This window comes from Panthera leo, chromosome B2, assembly GCF_018350215.1.
Source record: "Panthera leo isolate Ple1 chromosome B2, P.leo_Ple1_pat1.1, whole genome shotgun sequence".
NCBI classification, from domain to species: domain Eukaryota; kingdom Metazoa; phylum Chordata; class Mammalia; order Carnivora; family Felidae; genus Panthera; species Panthera leo.
The window spans coordinates 29,227,804-29,247,461 of NC_056683.1; the positions used below are offsets into that span (position 1 = coordinate 29,227,804).

Below are 19,658 nucleotides of genomic sequence, written 5' to 3' on the forward strand. Positions count from 1 at the left end.
TCTATTTTGCAAAGACACTTCTTGGGGGAGGAGGAGCGTACATTTTCTGCTTTTCTTCACTTTCTCCACTGGAACTGCTCTTAATAGGAGCCACCAGCTTTTCCTCCTTTCACCCACCCTCACTTAAATTCCTTCCCTAAGCAACTCCACAGGGATGTTGAAGTGAATGTCCACCTACACCATCTGTAGCTCCAGTAATCTGTGAAAAGCTGTGTTCCCCTAGGTCCCAATGCTTACTCAAAGAATGTTGACCCATGGGATTTACTCTGTACCTATGGGTGTTTTATGTTCAAAATATTCCTTAAGTGTTTCACTTAATACCAACACTGACCTCACAGAATAAATGTTAGCTCAAGAACTGAAAACACACTCCACAAATGTTTGTCCTAATGTACCTCAAACAGCAGATAATGGCTGGGTTTTAAACAAAGAGCCCAAACACACTAGGGGTTAAATAAGCTGCTTCTCTTTCCACTGTTTATTATTAATGTACAAAATATACAAAACCAAAAGAAAAAAAGAAAATACTCATCCCTCAAATCCATTGTGGCTCTAACCCAAGACCCTGCACAAAAGCCAACCAATCCACTGTTTTCACAGAAAACAACTGATGCCGAGACATGTGAAGGAGAGGGCTGGGGAAGGGCAAGTCAGCTTGTTGCACCCACCCAGGAAGGCACCTGGTGGGATTCAGAGGTGGCTGACAGGGCAAGGGAGCCAGAGGCCTCACACCAACAAGGTTCCAGGTGGGGGCAAAGAGTGCGCCAACTCCTGAAGGCAGTGCATGTAGTGTGACTGTCAGGCCCAGCGTGCTGGGCAAGTTGATGAAAAGCTGGTCTCACTGAAGTGTTTTACAAAGTTTCCAGAATGAGTTGTAGGCAAGGGTGGACCAACACCAGCAGCCTTACCTATACCAGCTAAAACTTCCACTGGATGCAGATGTGAATTGGCCATCACTGAACCTAACAGACCCATGATGCAGACTTGGGTGTTCACAGAAGGTTGCAAAGTCTTGAGAAAGGACTCAATGTAAAGCCTGTGTCAGGGCAGAAGTGGGGATGATATTTTCCAGAACTCAAATCCAGCCTAATTGAGCCCTCTCAGTGCAGTGGGATATATAATACCCCTTTTACCATCTCCCCACCCCCATGAGGAATAATGAACTTGGCTGGGATGATTTCATAAGTGCAGCTGATCCCATGTCAGTTGTGTGTGCATGTGGAGGACCCACAATAGGAGAGTTAGAGGTGTTCTCCAGGATAACCAGCTTTAGGTTCTCAGGCATTAAGGGCAATACTGGAAAGGGATTTGGGGTTATAGGGCAAATCTCCTCAAAAAATGAAGCCAACTGGGTCTTCTCTTCAGCAGTCCAGGGTACAGAATGTATCCAGTCTCTCCTCCCCAGACTGGAGGAAAATATGTACATCAATACGCACCAGTGATCGAAAACCCCCAGAAACCCAAGCAGGTGGGAACTGAGGGGGCCGGCTCCTCATCAGCTGGGGAAAGGGGAAAAGTGGGCCTCACAGAAGCCATAACAGGGTAGAAGGAGCAAGGCTGCAGTCCACAGGGGTGTGTGTGGGTGGGGCAGAGGAGGTGGTCCCTAGGGCAGAGGGGGCCCGTTGACACCCGGGTGGTAGAAGGCACAGTTGTTCTCATAGCGGCAGTTGCCCTTCATCATGAAATGTCGGCAAACAGGGCGGTTTGACATGTCTGTGGAAATGACGGTGGAATGGTTAGATAAAAAACGGCAGACAGAGGTCAATGCCACCCTCACCCCCACTTCCTCCCACCCCCACCCCCACCCCATCCACAGCATCCTGAAAACTTCTCTTTCAGGGAGACCTGGAATCTTATGGATTTGGGGGAAGGGCAAAGGGTAGGAACTGAATGCATGCTGAGAATGAGGTGACCTCATGTTTGGCCTAGCACACCTGGGGTACTAATGCTCCCCCAACAACTTGTATGGAACACCAAAAACCATACAGGGAGCAGGAACTATTCTCACCTCCTCCATGGCTGTGGCCTCCATCATGCCCTCGGTGGCCCCCTCCTCCATGGCCAGGGCCATCATGGCCACGGTGCTCATGAGGCGGTGGCCCTCGATGGTCATGGCCTCGGTGACCAGGGACATCATGAGGCCGGTGGCCATGGGGCCCTCCATGTCCAGGACCTTCATGGGGGCGATGTCCACTGCTTCCACCCATGCTCCCACCAGGGCCTTCATGGGGGCGATGTCCGCCACCAGCACCCATGCCTCCACCAGGGCCTTCATGGGGACGATGTCCACTGCCTCCGCCCATGCCACTGCCAGGGCCTTCATGGGGACGATGTCCACTGCCACTGCCCATGCCACCGCCAGGGCCTTCATGGGGACGATGTCCCCCACCTCCACCCATGCTACCACCAGGGCCTTCGTGGGGGCGATGCCCACCACCCATGACACTGCCAGGGCCTTCATGGGGACGATGGCCACTGCTGCTGCTCATGCCCCCACCAGGGCCTTCATGAGGACGATGCCCACCACCTCCAACCATGCCCCCACCAGGGCCCCCTCTTCCATTTGGGGGTCCTCCTCCAGAGCGACCTCCTCTGGCCCCTCGGAAGGGAGGAGGAGGAGGAGGTTCATTTCCTCCTCGGCCACCACGGCCTCTATGGTACGGTCCAGGACCTGGTCCTGGACCCCCCCGCATTGGGCCACCCCGCATGGGGTCACCCGGGCCATCCCAGAAGGGATCACCCCCTCGTGGAGGGGGTGGGGGACCCAAGAGACGTGGACCCACTGGCCCACCGGGGCCTCCGTGAGGACCTGTTAGGGGGAAAACAGAAACAGCAACAGTTACCTGTTACACTCAGGGACAGCCTCTCCCAGCCTAAACTATCTCCTCCCACCTTTTGGTCAACCTACACTATTACCATACCAAAATCAAGCAGGTAAACCCATTCCAACCTCTCGTTTACTACCTACCTGGCATAGGTCCCCCAGGTCCAGGGGGGAAGTGCTGCATGGCCTTGGGGCCACCAGGGCCTCCTGGTGGGAAACCATTGGCTATTGGACCAGGGCCTAATAATCCATGTGGCACTATTTAAAAAAAAAAAAAAAAAAAAAAGAACAGTCAGCAAGAGGATTCTAGAAGAGTGGCATGACTTCCTACTTAGGTACGCCCCTCTGGCCCTCTCAGACCAACTTGGCAGAGCAATGCTCTATCCAGTCTTCCCCTCCCCATCTAGCAGCAATACCCCTGGCTCACCACTGTCTGTGAACCCTGCTCCCCATACCCCAAAGTAGGCTTTCTCCCCCCAGGCCCCAGGGCTGGCCCTGGTGATTACCCAGCATCTGCTTGATCTTGTCTGAATAGTCTGGTTGCTTTAGCAGTTCCTCTGAGGGATGACTATTTGGGCTACCCTGTGAGGAGGCAAGGTGAATAGAGAGCAAGGTTAACAACTGGCAGAGAAAAGAGAGGCAGATGAGGGGGTAAGTGAGAAGATGAGTATTAGCGTAAAAAGACAAGCAGATTCCAGAGAAAATGGAAATGAGGAAGGTGGACTCTTACCATGATGGAGGTGAGGATCTCTTGGACATTGATGCCCCCTCCTCCAGGACCCTGGGGGCTCTTTCCAGCACCCATGCTTCCCATGAGATTGGCTAGGACAGGAGGCAACTTGGAGCCACCTGCCCCATCAGGTGAGCCACCAGCTCCCCCGGGTTCCAGGGTCTCAATATATGGGGTCTCATCCATAGAACACTCCTGCAAGAACAGGAGAACAATTCCATTTGAAATGGAAATGAAATGTGAAAGACACATTAAAATCAATCACAGTCTCCACTGCCACATAGCATTCGCTCACCTCATCTAGGGGGATGAGCTTCGGGGGTACAGGATCATAGGGCTCAGGATCAGGCTCATGAGGACTATTAGGAATATCACAGGTAATAAGGGAAAAAAAAGATAGTCAAATTATTTATTCAAGCTCTCACATTCCCTCCTAGCCTACACCCCCTTCTGAATTACCCCAGAGCGCATGTTCCCCTCAGCAGTCCAAGCACTTAATACGGATATGGTTCATGCCTAGAGCGTAAACCCTGTTCTGCTCACCTTTCCTTGTTCAGGAAGAGCTCCTGAAGGATTCCTTTCTCCCTCTCAGCCTGGATATATCGTTCCTGGCTATTGCTTCCAGGGGTGACAAGAGGTGAGGGTAGAACCAGGGGTCGCGGGCACACCCAGGGCACCTTCTCCTCCATATTGTCATGGCTCAGACGACGGGCCGTCTCAAACGCATGTCGGTCTGACAGTATCTCTCGTTTAGCTGCCTCACCAAAGTCCTTGATCTTATTCACATTTACTATTGGCAAGGAGAAAAAAACAAGAGCAAAAGTAAGTACAACCACGTCCTTTTTAAACTCTCTGTACCCACCTACTATACAGGAATCTACACACGCTAACCTCGTTCAGTTTCATCCAGTTCAAAATAGAAATATTCTCTCAGTTTGCCCTCCTCAGGCCATGTCACAGTCTTCCTCTTCCTGCCTTTCCGGGTCAGCTGGCTAGGATCTCCAGGACTCTCCACTGGCTTTGCATCCAGTGCTCCTGGCTCTAAAGAAGCTGTAAGCAAAAGAGGTTTTAGACGCAGGCCCTTTCTTTCAGAAAACCCCCAAATCTGAACCAATTTCTAGACTTACCTGTATCCATGAGCTCTGGGACTTCAACAGGGGGAACTGGGGTTCCTGGGCGGTCTGTGTCCATAGGCTCACAAGGAGGTGCTGGTTCTGGGGAAGAAGGCTTGGCTGTGCTTGGTTCTGTGCTCGTTTTCCCTTCAAATGGGCTTGGCTATAATGAAAGAAAAAGAAGTTAATGAGCTGATAAGAAAGCCAAAGTTAAGGTAAGGCAATTAGTCCATGGTCCTAGACAGAATCTCCCATGAGTTCCTATAAAGGAAGACTTTGTCTCTCACATTGCCAACCTCCCACCCGCACCCCAGCCTACATCTTGTTGTCCTCCCTAACCACCCCTACCTGCTAAACCCTTCCCTTCCTTCTACTTTACTTTTGACATCCTGTCACTGACACCTACTGCCCAGGGCTCATACCTTGGCAGCTGTAGGTGACAACACCTTCTTCTTCTTCTTAATTTTGATGCCTGGAACAGGGGCTGAATTGAGCGCATCCAGAAAGCCCAGGCCCTCCATAGCTATAAAAGGAAAAAGCATAACATGGAATCATTAGACTCTTTCACAATTCTATTCCTATACACAAATCTGGGCAGAAAATGGGCCAATGGAGACCCTACTCCAACTTAGGACATCATAAGGGCTGCCTACGTGACTCCGTCATTTAAGAGTCCCACTTTGGCTCAGGTTCAGGCCCCACATAGGGCTCTGTGCTGACAGTGCAGAGCCTGCTTGGGATTCTCTTCCCCTTTCTCTCTGCCCCTTCCCCATGCATGCACTCTCTCTCTCTCAAAATAAACTTTCATGGAGTTTTTTTTTTTTAATGTTTATTTATTTTTGAGAAAGAGAGACAGAACGTGAGCAGGGGAGGGGCAGAGAGACAGGGAGACACAGAATCTGAAGCAGGCTCCAGACTCTGAGCTGTCAGCACACAGCCTGACACAGGCCTCGAGCTCACGTGACCTGAGCCTCGATCATGACCTGAGTCAAAGTCAGATATTTAAATCAACTAAACCACCCAGGCGCCCCTCAAAATAAACTTTTAAAAAATAATAGTAGTAATGAAAAAAAAAGAAAAGGATTAAAAACAAAACAAGACAAACAACAAAACTTAGGACATAATAAGTTCAAGGTGCCAGGAAGCATATGCTGGATTCATATAAGAAATGCTTGTTATTCTTACTAAAAAAATTTTTTATTTTTATAAAATTTATGAAAAATTTATTAAAAAATTTTATTTTTATCTTACGTAATCTCTATACCCAATGCAGGGCTCAAACTCATGACCTGGAGATCAAGAATTGCATGCTCCTCCAACTGAGCCAGCTGGGCACCCCTATTCTTTCTTTCTTTTAAAGGCAAACAATTTGTAGCTTTAAGTATGAATTAGAGCTCAGATAACTGAAGAAGCCAGCCCCCATTGACATGACAGAATATCCTGCAGCTGGGAGTGCTCCTAACCAGTCACATACCTCCCAATACCATCTCTAAAAGTACCCCTAAGTAATCCTATGAAAGGGGAGCTCCAGAAGTGCAAAAATTAAGACACACACACACTTAGGACATGAAGAAATCAATCCCCTACCTACCCCCCAACAATCATTCCCATGAAAAGGGTTTGTTCCCAATTCCAAGTATATTCCTTCACTTTAGACTCACGCTGTGGTGGGATGATCTTCACTTTGATCTCTTTGGTGGCATTGGGTGTGGTGTTCAGTGGCTTGTATTTCTTCTCTGCAGGGGGGGCAGCATCTCCTGGAGCAACTGTGGTGCTGTCAGAAGAGGAATGGTCAACAACATCTCTGATTCACCGTGACTTGCCCCTTCTTTCTCCCTCATGTCCACAGACATAACCCACGCAGAAACCCAGGATGTGGTCCATACCTCTGACGCTTGAGGGGGATGGGTTTAAGGTTGTACTTGTCAGAAACCACCACTGCACTGGCATTCTTCTTCACAGGCACCAAAGATGGGGTCTCCAGCTCTAGCCCTGGCGGAAGGAAAAAACACGATATTGGGGTTGAACTCTCTTAACTCTTCTTCCCTGGTCCAACCCCAAATCTTCATCCAGTCCAAGCTTCACCCACTAGTCTTCCCTCTTCCATGTGTGTGCCGTTTCATAAATCGGCTATTCCACCACAAGACCCTAGGTATGCATCCGCCCACAGACTGTCCCAAGACTGGTCAACAGCCCTACCAGTGGAACGGAACTTGGCATGACTGGGTGCTGTGGTTCGTAGAGACTTGGGCTTCTCCTTCTTCTTCTCTGGGGCCTCCTCAGCCCGGGTCTCAGCCTTCACCTCAGTCAAGGGTCGCTCAGGAGGGGTGGTTCGACTCTTCCCCTCTTCTTTACGTTTTTTTTTATCTTTCTCTGTTGTTAAAAAACAAAGCAGAGGGGCGCCTGGGTAGCTTGGTCGGTTAAGCGTCTGACTTCAGCTCAGGTCATGATCTCACACTCCGTGAGTTCGAGCCCCGCGTCAGGCTCTGTGCTGACAGCTCAGAGCCTGGAGCCTGTTTCAGATTCTGTGTCTCCCTCTCTCTCTGCCCCTCCCCTGTTCATGCTCTGTCTCTCTCCATCTCAAAAATAAATAAACGTTAAAAAAAAAAAAAATTAAAAAAAAAAAACAAAAACAAAGCAGAAAAGGATTTTACTTAAAGAGAAAGACTCTCAGAGATGAAGCAGGCTAAAGGTACTGAAAGCCATGTCCCAGTGGGAAAGAAATAAATACAAGGGATAAAAGACTAAGGAGCTTACCAGCAGGCTGGGTACTGCTCTGGGAGCGGATGACAGCCATCCAGTCACTGACAAGGACTGAAGCCAATTTCCGGAGCTCTACAGGTGAGAGTAAGGGGAAATGCCTAAGTAATTAAAAATATTACTCTTCCAATAACAGAAAACAGAGATGTTTAAAGATATACTGTGAAAACCTGTGTAACAAAAAAAGTAACTCAGAGTTTTAAGAAAAACATGGGATAGGCTGAAAAACCAAACTCTTCAAAATGGAAAGATGAATCATATAGCAGTCTTCTATTCCAATTCAACACTGGGAGGGGAGGCGGGGCAGAGGTGGGGAAGAGGGAGAATGAACATCAATTACACACAGAATACATTATAAAAACTACATCAGTTGTTTTATATATACTTCATGTGGTTGTTATATTCCAAAGATTTTTAAACCTCCTTCACAAAGTGAGAAAGAGAAAGCTAGAAAACCAGAACGAAGCCAGTGCCAATGCTCTTCCCCTAACCAGTATTAGTTTGTGTTGTGCCTAAAGACAAAGTTCAAAGGAGGCAGATTTAGATCCATCTTTTTTTTTTTTTTTTTTTTTTAAGTTTGAGAGAGAGCAAGCATGAGCAAGGGAGGGGCAGAAAGAAGGAGAGAGAGAATATGAGAATACCAAACAAGCTCCATGCTGCCAGCACAGAGCTGGATTTGGGACTGGAACCCAGGAACCGTGAGATCATGGCTTGAGCCGAAACCAAGAGTCTGACCCAGGTGGCTCAGCTGGTTAAGCATCCAACTCTTGGTTTCAGCTCAGGTCATGATCTCACAGTTCGTGAGATCAGGCCCCTTATCAGGCTCCATGCTCAGAGCACTGAGCCTGCTTGGCATTCTTTCTCTTCCTCTCTCTCTGCCCCTCCCCCCCTCAAAAATAAATAAACTTTAAAAAATCCTTTACAGCTCTTGGCTTTTGTACTTGGCAAATAACGTATCTATGGCACCCCTCCTCTTACCAACACTTTCACTTACAGACTCACTTAATAATGAGATTGTTTAAAACATTAAAACCTAACTTTTCAAATATTCACAAAACCAGCAATTTCTATACTTAAGGCAACATGAACCCCAAGGCATCCCCAATGCAGGGATATTATAAACCTTTTTGGACCAAATGAAATTATGGTCTAATGAAACTTTACAGTCTATAAGGAATATATAAATTACAGTATCCAAAGAAATTATACAAGAATTACACCTATATTCAAAAGTGGCAGCATACAATTGAGCCAACTGGAAAACAGAGAACAATATACCCGACAATGAAGAAACAAGAGATGGGCAATGATTTAAAAGGATCTTCTGTAATGTATTTTTACATTACAAATTATTATTAAAGATACTTGTGATGTCACAAATCAGAAGTGCTCAGTATTTAAAGGGCTTAAAAACCAAGAATTAATACAGCTAAAAGAATAGAAAGCTAGAAAAGGTCTTTCACTGAAACAATTCTGTGAGTTAAACCCTTTATCTTTGTACGTTTTCTGTGTTTTCCTCTATAGCTAAAGGAACTTCAGATAGGCTTACCCAGGTCTACATGCTCCTTCCACACCCAAACCACCAAAGCCTCTTTTCAAAAGGACCTAGCACACCATTCCCTTCAGCCAAAAGAGCAAGCCTGTATTCTGATCAGGGGATTAGCTCTGCTAGAATACTGCTCACTTGTGGGATACTGGTGTCTTGTACTTGTGGTTTGTACCCTGGGTATAACCCCCTTTTTTTTCCACTAAAGAAAAGGCTGTAACTTTCTGGAGCCAGGCTCTGTCTTCAAGCCAGAACTGTATGGCCCTTGCCAAAGAGTCCACAACGCTTTGTCTTAGAAAAGGAAAGACTCTGTTGCCACCAAAGCTATAATCTATCTACTCCAGCAGTCAGGATTCTGTCCGTGCCCTAAAGGAAGGTGTTTACTGGTAGAAATAGTGTATCTGTTGTTAAGAAAATACACACTGAAAGTCTCAGAATATGCTTTATATTTAGAAAAACAGAGTGATGATGACACTCTCTAGGATGATGCTATTTTCCCCAAAGAATTTTAAGTGTATACCTTTTACACCAAGAGATATTAAGAATCAGCTTCTAAAGTGTGGTGTCTTGTTTTACATTCAACAGTAGAGAAATGGACAAATCCCATTCAGAGTTGAGAACAGGAAAAGAGGACAGGTTAGAGAAGCTCAATTTTTAAAAGAAAGAGAAAAGCAAGGTGAGGTAGCAAGGAGTGACAGGACAGTTCAAGGATGGAAGTGAGACATGGCATTAACTAAGTAGAAGTAATGAGGAAGGGCTGTGACAGAAAGTAAGGACTGGCCCCTACCTTCATCCTCACTTGACTTGCTCAGTTGCTTCACCAGTTTGGCGGTGTTGTTCTATGAGAGATGGGGAGAAAAGTTAAGTGCCAGGAGGAAAATAAATCCTCTCAGAGTTAACAACTGCACAAACTCACCCACAGTTTCTTTTATTCTTTTTTAGATTTTATTTTTAAGTATTTTTAAGTATTGGGTATTTTTAAATACCCAATGTGGGTGGGGCTTGGGCTTGAACCCATAACTCCAAGATCAAGAGTGACACATTCTTCCGACTGAGCCAGACAGGTGCTCCAGCCACAATTTCTTTTTTTTCCTTAAATTTATTTATTTTGAAACAGACAGACAGCATGAGTCGGGGAGGGGCAGAGAGACAGAGGACAGAGAGAGAATCCCAAGCAGGCTTGCTGTTGCAGGGCTTGAACCCATGAAGGCGTGAGATCATGACCTGAGCTGAAACCAAGAGTAAGAGGCTTAACAGCACAAAGCCCGATATGGGGCTTGAACTCACTGACTGTGAGATCATGACCTGAGCTGAAACCATGAGTTAGACACTTTAACTGACTGAGCCGCCCAGGCACCCCTTTGTAGACATATTCATACTTAACCCTGAAAACAACCAACAATAGGGGTGCCTGGGCGGCTCAGTTGGTTAAGCAACCGATTCTTGGTTTCGGCTCAGTTTGTGATCTTGTGGTTTCAGGAGTTCAAGCCCCACACTGGGCTCTGCCCTAGCAGCACGGAGACTGCTTGGGATTCTCTATCCCCCTCTCTCTGTTCCTTCCCCACTTGCACTCTCTCTCTCTCAAATAAATAAAACCTAAAAAAAAAAAAAAAAACGTGGCACGTCACTTAAAAAAAACAAAACCCCAGTAATGGATGAGAAAACTAAGGCTCAAATATATGAAGTGCCCCAACCACACATCTATTAAATTTAGTTTTCTGATACTAAATTCCTATTTTTTCTTTTTCAATTTTTTTTTTTTTAACATTTATTTATTTTTGACAGAGCATGAGCAGGGGAGGGGTAGAGAGAGAGGGAGATACAGAATCCAAAGCAGGCTCCAGGCTCTGAGCTGTCAGCACAGAGCCGGACGCGGGGCTTGAACCCACGAACCTTGGGATCATGACCTGAGTTGAAGTCGGGACACTTAACTGAGTCACCCAGGTACCCCAAATTCCTATTTTTTTCTACCACTCTCCTTCACAGGCCCAAGACTGCAACGCCATCAGTGCCACTGTGGGTATTTTATCTGTTAGGCTAATGCAAAAAGGAAGCACTAGGGTTGTAAAGACTTAAGGTACCTGCTTGAGGTGGTCCACAGTGAGTGGTAGGTGCTGCAGGGTCAGCAGAATTTGCTGCAAGAGGGGAATGTTGTTGGTTGTCTTTGAATAGGTCAGCCAATTGTTAAGAAGCTTGTAGCCACCAACATCAATAAACCTGTAGGCAGGTAGGAGAATCTGTAATGACCTTCCTAGGTTTTGGAGTGCCACATCCCACACTCTTACTCCCCCATCAATAATCTAGAAACCCAGGCCTCACCTCCCCCACTTTCTAACATCTTCCCATCTCAGCCGCCCAGCTCCCCACTTACTTGACCAATATTTCTGGTGACTGGGTCTGCAGGAGAATGTTCAAGTAAGTGCATCGACTCACCATCTTTCGTGCTTCCTTCATAAGACTGTAGGAGGGAAATTAAGGTTAGACATGGAGCAGCTAGAATGCCTCTTCTTTCAGCAGAAGCATCTCTAACTGTGGGAGTGCATTAATAATCCTAATGACTTGGGACTTTGCTACAGGGTAGGAGGGTCACACAAGCCTCTTGGAGGATGATATGGATCCAGAGTGAAATGGAAACCTATGAGAGGATGGAAGACAATTCAGGAGACACTGAAGTCTCTGATCCAGGGAGGTAAGCATCACTGCTTCTAACACAGGACACACGTGATTCTGCTTCCTGGTCAAGAGACCTAGCACTAACAGCCATCCGTTCATAGTCTGTTCAGGACTGGTTTAGTTCTTTCCCTTCCACTGGGGAACTGGAAGGTTCCTGAGGGAAAATAACACTTTGGGTATAAGGAATGTGACCTAAAACAACCAAAAATTCTGCTCCCCTGCTCCCTTCCTTCCAAAGTGTGACTCCCTCAAGACTGTGGATATCCAAATATTCAAATTCCATTATGGCCAGGAACCAAAGGATCACCTTTTCCTATCACTTACTCTAAAATTATTGGATTCCAATCATATTCCCACTGACTCTCCCTTTCCCCTCCAAGAACACTCATTCCTGTCTGCCTTACTTAAGGTTATATTACAACATACAATATCTTCTACTCACAATGAATCCAAAGATAGGCAGACTCACCTGAAGATCTTGGAAATGCCATCCACACTCTTGACTTCCCCATCTCGGTTAAGGAAGCTATCCAGGCCCTTGAGAAGCTCTTTGGGATCTATGGGACCCGAACCCATGATCGAGGTTTCTAAGACAAGGACAAAGCAAACCCACAGAATAAGTGGGTGGCAAGGACAGTCCCACTATGCCCTCTAATAACTTCCATTTCTATATGTGACAAAATTCTGTGACTAATTATTCAATCTATATTGAACTACTCTCACCATTTTCTAGATATGAAAAAATCAACACAGACCATCACACCACTGAGAAAAAAAGCCCTGGCAAGTTAAGCATGGTACTAATACAGGACTGAATGGGAAGACAATGGACTGGGCAGTACACCTTTCTCTCTTCCTCCCAGTTACATCCCTTCTAGATAGCTAACTTCACTAAATTGTATTAGGGCTAAAAAACAAGTGCCTGTAACAAAACACTCAACATTCCAAGGCATTTTTGCTTAATTAGTTCCTGTTTCTACTTAGCAGCTGATAAATTTGGCCTGAAAAAAACCTGTAGTTTAATAAGAACTGGGCAAATCTTGGACAGGGCTAAATGTCTTCTAAGATTAGTCGGTTCCTTTTTATCTTAGTCTTATTTAGCCATAATCACCTCAAGTGGTAGGATGAGCTCTGCTTGCACCAGGAGAAAATCAGCTAAAATGGCAGGTGATATAAAACTTGGTAACAGAAACTTTCCCTCAAGAGAGTTGAGGGGAGCTCCCAGAAATGGAGACAAATGGACATAAAAGATATCAAGCTGGCACTCCTCAGTCTTAAATAGAACTGTCATTCATTAACCAAATACTGTACATGTTTTTATTGTTTTAAAGTCAAGAGAAAGACTGCTTTGTGATTTCAAAAGCAAAGACGCAAATCTGAGCACTACTCCTCTCCAAAATCACACCACCATCCAAGATCTTCAAGAAAGGCCTGAAATTAGAAACCACAGAGGCAAAAAGAATGGAGTAGAGCTAGAAGCTGGAAAAATGCCATTAAATTCTTAAGTAGCTACTTTAGACCAGGTTAGAAAAGGAGCTCATTAAAAGCTAAACTCTGTTATGGGATGAAGTGTGAAGCAATTTCTAGGCCAGAACCCAAGATAATCTTGAATCAATGTGGCTCTGATTGGGATTTTTATCCACAATACCTCTAAATATAAACTTCTGAGAACCAAAAAAGAAAGCCCCCTCAGTAATACTTGCATTTGGAATATAAGGTTAACATTGGGTAGAAAGGAGGCAAGAACTACTTCTTGCCTCCTGCTTCTAGTACAGATAACAGACAGAATTTCAGCAGAAGGGTGGGAAAATCAGTGTTTTACAACGATGACTGAATTTTGTGCAGGAAAGAGAACAAGTTTCTTATAAAATAACATAAATTCGTTCTGTATGTTCTCAGACAAATCAAAAAGCATAACAATCTCAACCTTTTAGTCCTCTCAACAAAAAGGCCAACAAATTTCTAAATAGATAGGTCCTAACAACCTAAGGAAGAAGCAGCAGAAAGAGGGAAGAGGCTGGTTCTTGAGATCATAACCTGTGGGCTGAATAGAGAGGAGATAAGGTAAGAAATTCCGAGAGGTGAGCAACTCTGGGTTAACTGTGCTGTTGTTGCTGCTGCCCTGGAACCTCCACAAAGACAGGTAGAACCTGAGGTCAGAGAAAAAAACACTGAAGTAGAATACTGGATAAGATTAGAAGCCCATGAGCCAAATCCACTGAAATGTGATGATTCTTAGAGACAGACATGGAGATAAAGGCATTTTTTCCCATGTAGTAAGACACCATATAAAGTGATCCATAGACACTACTATACCAAGAGATACACAGACACAATGGGATATATATAGACCGACTTCCCATTTGTTGGGGACTAAAAAAGCAATGAGTGAATCCAAAGTAATACATTTCATCAACCAAAATATACACAATTTGACAAAAACCTTCAATTAAGTAACACTTTAAACCAGTGCTACCTACCCCCCCACACCCCTTCCAGCCAAATACAGCTGATCCCAATGATTCAAACCAAGAGTAGGATATACATCGCCTTGGAGAACTACCTTTGGCATATCCAAGTCCGAGCTAAATCAACAGGACTGTTCCCCCTACTTCCTTCAGAAACAAAAAAAGTGTCACCTGAGCTCAAATGTTCCTTCACTTAAGAGGGTGAGAGAGAAGAGAATAACCATCCCCAGGAAAGAGACCAATGAGTGCAAAGCTAAATTCTGTCCAGTGCCTTCTGCTGGAAATGGGTACAAGGGACAACTTTTTCATTCCCATTCATAAAAAGCAAGAATAATCAGGGGAAGCTAGAAGACAAAGCAGATATATTAAATATTAGGTTTCCACCATTGTTATTCCTATTTATAATTTGGAAGTATAATTAACAAAAACTAAGTTTTGTCTCCTAAGTGCCAATTGTGAGAAAATGTAAATGGGTTTTCTCATGGTTTTCCTATAGGCAAATTAGTTTTCACTAAAATTAAGGACTCCAAATGTCTTACAACCAAATTTCCTTACTTCAAAGTCAGTACATTCTGAAAGAAGCTACAAGGCACTCAAGTGGAAAGAAATGAAGAACCTAAATTCCTGGCACAGGCCTACAGTGGAAAAGGCAAAGGAGTTGAACAGGGAAGGAGGGGCAATAACTAAGTGTCAACATTACCTAGTCATATCTGGAGCTTGGAATGAATGCTTGAGGAAGCTTTCTGGAACCAAAAATAATCTAGGGCATGACGTTTGCTCTTTTAATTTCCTCCAAGATAGAACATACAGAATAAGAAGGGCCGGGGAGAGGGAAATAACCCCAGCCTTATCTCCACCTTCTTCTAAGCTGTGCATTCCTTCTTATGGAGGATATTTGCAAGCAGAGATGAGCACTACTGACACAAGGCACTGGGAAATTTTCTACCTTTCTTACCAGAAATTTAAAAAGTCCTTAAGTGACACCAACTCCTGCCTCTGAAATGAGTTTTCCTTGAGGGTTACTCAGTTAACAAGGTGAAAAATATCTAGCTTGGCGAAAATTATTCCATACCCATCACCAAGAAAAAAGAACTTAATTGGTTCAGGACAAAAACCCTATGCAAATCAGAGCCCTTCTAAATACAATCACAACACTCATAACAAGGAAGGAGTCTGAGTTTACCTTGACTTAGAGAAGTCTTAGCACTTCTGGAAATGAAAATGTTTTGTACTTGACCTCTTACACTCCCCCCACCCTTCCTTTCCTTGGTGTTTGAGGTATTTCCTAATAGGACTCAGTGAACTGAATTAGGTCTCTTGGGTGATGTACAAGGTCTTACCTCTCCTAAGCATAAGCCCTACCCCTTAAACTTCTTTTGAAAACCTGATACAGTGATCTCCCAGAAACCTTATTTGCCTTTCAGTAAGGATGTAAAATCACCCCCCACCTGCCAGCAAAGTATCCCAGAAAATAACTCTGGCCACAAACTACAAGGATCAGGTTCTCCAAGGTTCTCTGGATGGATGTGGTTTCCCTATCTCCCATGTTAAGGAAGATCTTCTTTATTAATCCCCTGTTCACTAGAGATCAGGAACCCCAATGGGTAGAATGTTCAGCTCCCAAGGAAGGTATGCTGCAGAGGCACATGGCAAACTGCTTAAAAGATAAAAAACTTGTGGTCAATAGACATGTGGAAGAGTCCCTCCCACCCAATCCAGAAGTTTAAGCACTAATTTGAGAATCAGTACCCAACAGAAAATTAGCCCTGAAGTCTCACCAAGTCACCACAGGACAGGTGTTCAAAAGGGCTTTCCAATTTTGCCTAGAAACTCCACGCTTCAAGGCAGGACTTTAAAAAATGAAAAGTATATGGAGAGTTGGACAAAGATTTGACTGAAAAAGTTGGAGGAAGATAGATAAGGGACAGGATACCCAATACCACCCTCAGATAGGGCATGGCTTTGAACATGCACCAACTGCTAAAGCACTGCACAAGTTGAAAAATGAAGACATTATTTTCCCATTAATGTTTTTAAGGAATTTCTTTCTAAAGGGAAGGAAAAAGAAATTCAAAAAGGGTGGCTCTTTGGAAAAAAGAAATGAAGGTTTTGAAATGTAATACCAGAAAGGTTTTGCTTACCAGACACCGTAGCTTGCATCCCCCTGCCTTGAGTTTACAACTGCCGCTTCCTTTCCTATTCACTTCTCATCCTAGTACCAATGTACAGGAGCTAAGCAACTGGAGAACGTGACACAGCACTGAACACAAAGAGTTTATCCCCAAACCCAGAGGTGGGATAAGGGAATAAGGGTGATTTAAAAGAAGTCCTCAGGTACCCACCCTCCCCCGTCTCATTATACAAAGCGACCAAATGCAGGCCCAAGGACTGGTTCCTGGACAGAAAGGGCACATTTCAGTATTAGGCCCCACTTGTCTATTCAAGTCACTTCCACAAGTTCTCCTTTCCCCAGTATCCCCCGCACCACGCCACACCTACATACACACACACACACACACACACACACGCACACACACCACCAGAAGGCTCCCAGTCTTAAAGTATAGTTGGTTTGACTGGTTTTCCACCCCTGGCAACTGAAGCGGGGAAAATTTCCAAGCTGTTGTGATGAGTGAAGGAAGATGAAAATAAAAGCAACAGGCTTTGATTGTTAAATATAAAAACTAGAGCTGCCCAGGAGATGGACAACTTCAAGACCTAATCCCTATAAGCTTTTCCCTCTTAAGAATATAAAAGATACTCTAAAGAAAATACAGAAAATGTCTTTTCCTGTCTAGCAGCAGCGTGCACAGGGAGTCCAGAAAGCATCTGCTCAGGGGTGGAGTTTCAAGAGGGTGGAGAGGAAGAAAGCTGATTACATCACCTTTCCATGCTGCTCCTCCCCCTTGACCAAGTTTCTAGGGCGGCCCTAAGCTCTGGATGGCAAAAGGGGGAGAAAAAACAACAAAGAAGCAGGGACGACGCCATTTTGTAATGGAGAAGAGGAAAACTTAAAAAAGCTATTCCGGCTCTGCCGGCAGCTAGTTACATTAGAAAACAACCCTTCTCAGTAAAATACCCCAAACCAGCCACCCACCCTGAATGGTCTTTAACCTAATTTGAGTAAGAGAGTTGTGAAAATAAAACCAATTAAAATATTTAAAAGAACATTTTTCTGTGGGGAAGAATTGAATTTGCAATTGAGGTTCAACCTGCTACCATCGACCACCCCCATCCTCCCTATAAAGGGAAAGGGGGAGGACTTGGACCCCTCTCAACAAATAGGGTTGAGGTGGGAGGACAGGAGAAAAATGGGCCGAGACACAACCTGCAACACCGCTTTGAAGACAAAAGGACAAGGAAAGTCGCCATATTGAAGCAGGGAAGAAAAAAATTCCTTTTAACGACACAAATCTTTTAGAAAGCTAGCATTCAATTGCACTAAATGGCTTTTAAAATTATACTCCTGAATTCCACATTTCCCAACCTTTCCACCCCCCTATTAGACTGTATTCCCACCCACCAAAACGTTATCAAGTTAAAATGTTAATCACTTTTTTCCTCTTAAATAACCTGCGCAACCTGCAACAATTAAAAACATTCTTTACCTCCCCATTATCTTGTATGTACTGGCACTAAGATTATAGTTTTGTACTGAATTAAGTGTCTTGCAATCTTTATTCCTAGATTGCCACCTATTTTAACCACACAAATATATCCCAAGCAAATTACATTAAAATTGAGAGGATTTAACAATCATTTAAAGTCATAGCCAGCTATTATTTCTCTGCCCATCTCCTTACCCTGCAATCTTTATGTACAGATTGCTTATTAATCTGGCAAATTGAAAGGCGCCCTGCTTGTCTCACACACAAAGAAGTGGGACTTCTGGGCCACAAGATCCACCATCTTTTGTATGTGAGCTCATTAACCCTTTTGAAGACTGCTAACGAGGAAGTTAACCATTCCTCCTTATAAAAAGCAAACACTTATGGCTTTGGCAGTCTGGAAATTGGCTGGATTACCAAGGGTTAACCATCAAAATCCTCACTTGCTGGCCCTCCCTCCACCCTTTCCTTGCCTGCAGCAGGGCAGGAAGGTAGGTGGCAGGGGAGAGAGAACAAGACTGTTTAGACCAAAGGCCCTTTTTTAATGGAGATTAAGTGACCGGCTTGGTCCTTCTCCAGTTCTCTATTTTGTTCTATTGTCTCATTTCTTCCTCTCATTATTTTTGGTTTCACAACGGGAAACGTTGATTTCTTGTTGCAAGGCTGGTTTTGGAAAATTCGACACTTACTATCCAATTTTTTTGCGACGTCAGCACCTCGGGCTCAGGGGGGGAGGGGGCTCAAATTTTGGAGAAAAAAAATAAAACAACCAACCAAGACCCAAAACTCAATTATTTGGGGGGCCTCATTGGATCAAAAAGTCTCTTAAAAAAACGAAGGCCAACTCAGTATTCATTTTCCCCCCACCCAACTCCATTTAGGGAGGGGGGGTCGTAGAAAAAAAGTTCTGAGTGGATTCAAAAAAGTAAACGCTGGATGAGTGAATTTGGGTGGGTTTGGGAAGGGTGGGTGGTTGATTATTTTTGAAGTTATGTGGTGACGGTCCTTCGGCCACAGATTGCAAGTCCCATGCAGCGTGGGCTGGTGGGGTGGGCAAGATAGGTGGGAAGGGGCAGAAGACACAAGTGGTTGGGCTGGTGGCTGCGGTTTTCCCTTTCCCCCCTCTCTCAGGATCCTTTCAAGGGCTTAGATGTTGCTGCGGCTTGTTTTTTTCCTCGTGGCCGGCCTGTCTTTCTCCGAGAAAATTCAAACCTAGGATAAAAGGAACACAAGGGAGAAAGATATAATCAATACGGGCTGCTTTAAACACCCAAAGTACCATATCTGTTGTCTCCAATCACATCCAGGTCCCATTCCGAACACAGCCGCCTTTTATAAGCCATGACCCTCCACAGAACCCATCCCTAACCCCCTCCTCAGTCCAACAAAACCAACAAAACTTAACCCTCCAACCGACAAAACACCCAAACTTACCTCTAAACGAACCCCAGAATGGCGGCTGTCTGCTCGGGCGGAGTCTTTTATACCCGGACGCCGCCCAACGCGCCCAAACATGCTAGTGAAACGCCCTTGTCGCGAGACATTGTGCGCGAGGCATGAATTCATTGGCCAACGCGAAAGACAACTCGCTAGCTGATTGGCTATCCTTCCTTCACCTTCGCTCAGCCCCTTCCTCCCCCGGGACCTTCTTCCGCCTCCTTCCTGGCCCCCCCGGCAAGCGCGTGACCGCAGAGCCTAGCACCTCCCTTTCCTCTGCTTCCACCACTTCCGTCCTCCAGAACATTTCTCACCCTGGTTGGTAGAACCGGGCCGGCGCGTGCGCATTGAGAAGACGTCGGTCGAAATCCCCTTCAAAATTGTTTAAAACGCAAGCCCTTAGTATGAGATCTAAGAATCGTAATGACTGGTTTAGGAAAAACGCAATTTTGAGGCCAAATTCAATTGTGACGCAGTTGAAATTGGCTTCTCCCCATAGC

At 45.1% G+C, this 19,658-nt stretch overlaps 1 protein-coding gene across 3 annotated transcripts; it reads right to left on the bottom strand.

Moving 5' to 3' along the window:
- Positions 1–450: 450 nt before the first annotated feature.
- PPP1R10 (protein phosphatase 1 regulatory subunit 10) lies at positions 451–19,612 on the bottom strand. Of its 3 annotated transcripts, none has more exons than XM_042938129.1 (20): positions 19,473–19,612; positions 18,411–18,933; positions 12,115–12,232; positions 11,344–11,430; positions 11,054–11,189; positions 9,760–9,811; positions 7,424–7,501; positions 6,866–7,039; positions 6,553–6,658; positions 6,328–6,440; positions 5,089–5,189; positions 4,682–4,829; positions 4,446–4,604; positions 4,098–4,344; positions 3,850–3,913; positions 3,555–3,749; positions 3,331–3,406; positions 2,969–3,082; positions 2,009–2,809; positions 451–1,713 (listed from the first exon to the last, which is right to left on the bottom strand). In XM_042938129.1, the coding sequence occupies exons 3-20, from the start codon at positions 12,219–12,221 to the stop codon at positions 1,604–1,606; spliced, it is 2,868 nt and encodes a 955-aa protein (XP_042794063.1). In that variant the 5' UTR covers positions 12,222–12,232; positions 18,411–18,933; positions 19,473–19,612; the 3' UTR covers positions 451–1,603. The 3 variants fall into 3 exon arrangements, with proteins under 3 accessions (XP_042794063.1, XP_042794062.1, XP_042794064.1); XM_042938128.1 differs by lacking the exon at positions 19,473–19,612 and adding an exon at positions 19,156–19,423; XM_042938130.1 differs by lacking the exons at positions 6,866–7,039; positions 19,473–19,612 and adding an exon at positions 19,156–19,423.
- Between the last annotated feature and the right edge of the window lie 46 nt (positions 19,613–19,658).

Coding starts and splice junctions, on each gene's coding strand:
- PPP1R10 (XM_042938129.1), bottom strand. CDS start 12,221: ATGGGTTCGGGTCCCATAGATCCCAAAGAGCTTCTCAAGGGCCTGGAT. Junction 11,431..12,114: donor GGCATTTCCAAGATCTTCAG/GTGAGTCTGCCT, acceptor TCCCTCCTACAG/TCTTATGAAGGAAGCACGAA. Junction 3,407..3,554: donor AGATCCTCACCTCCATCATG/GTAAGAGTCCAC, acceptor GCCTCCTCACAG/GGTAGCCCAAATAGTCATCC.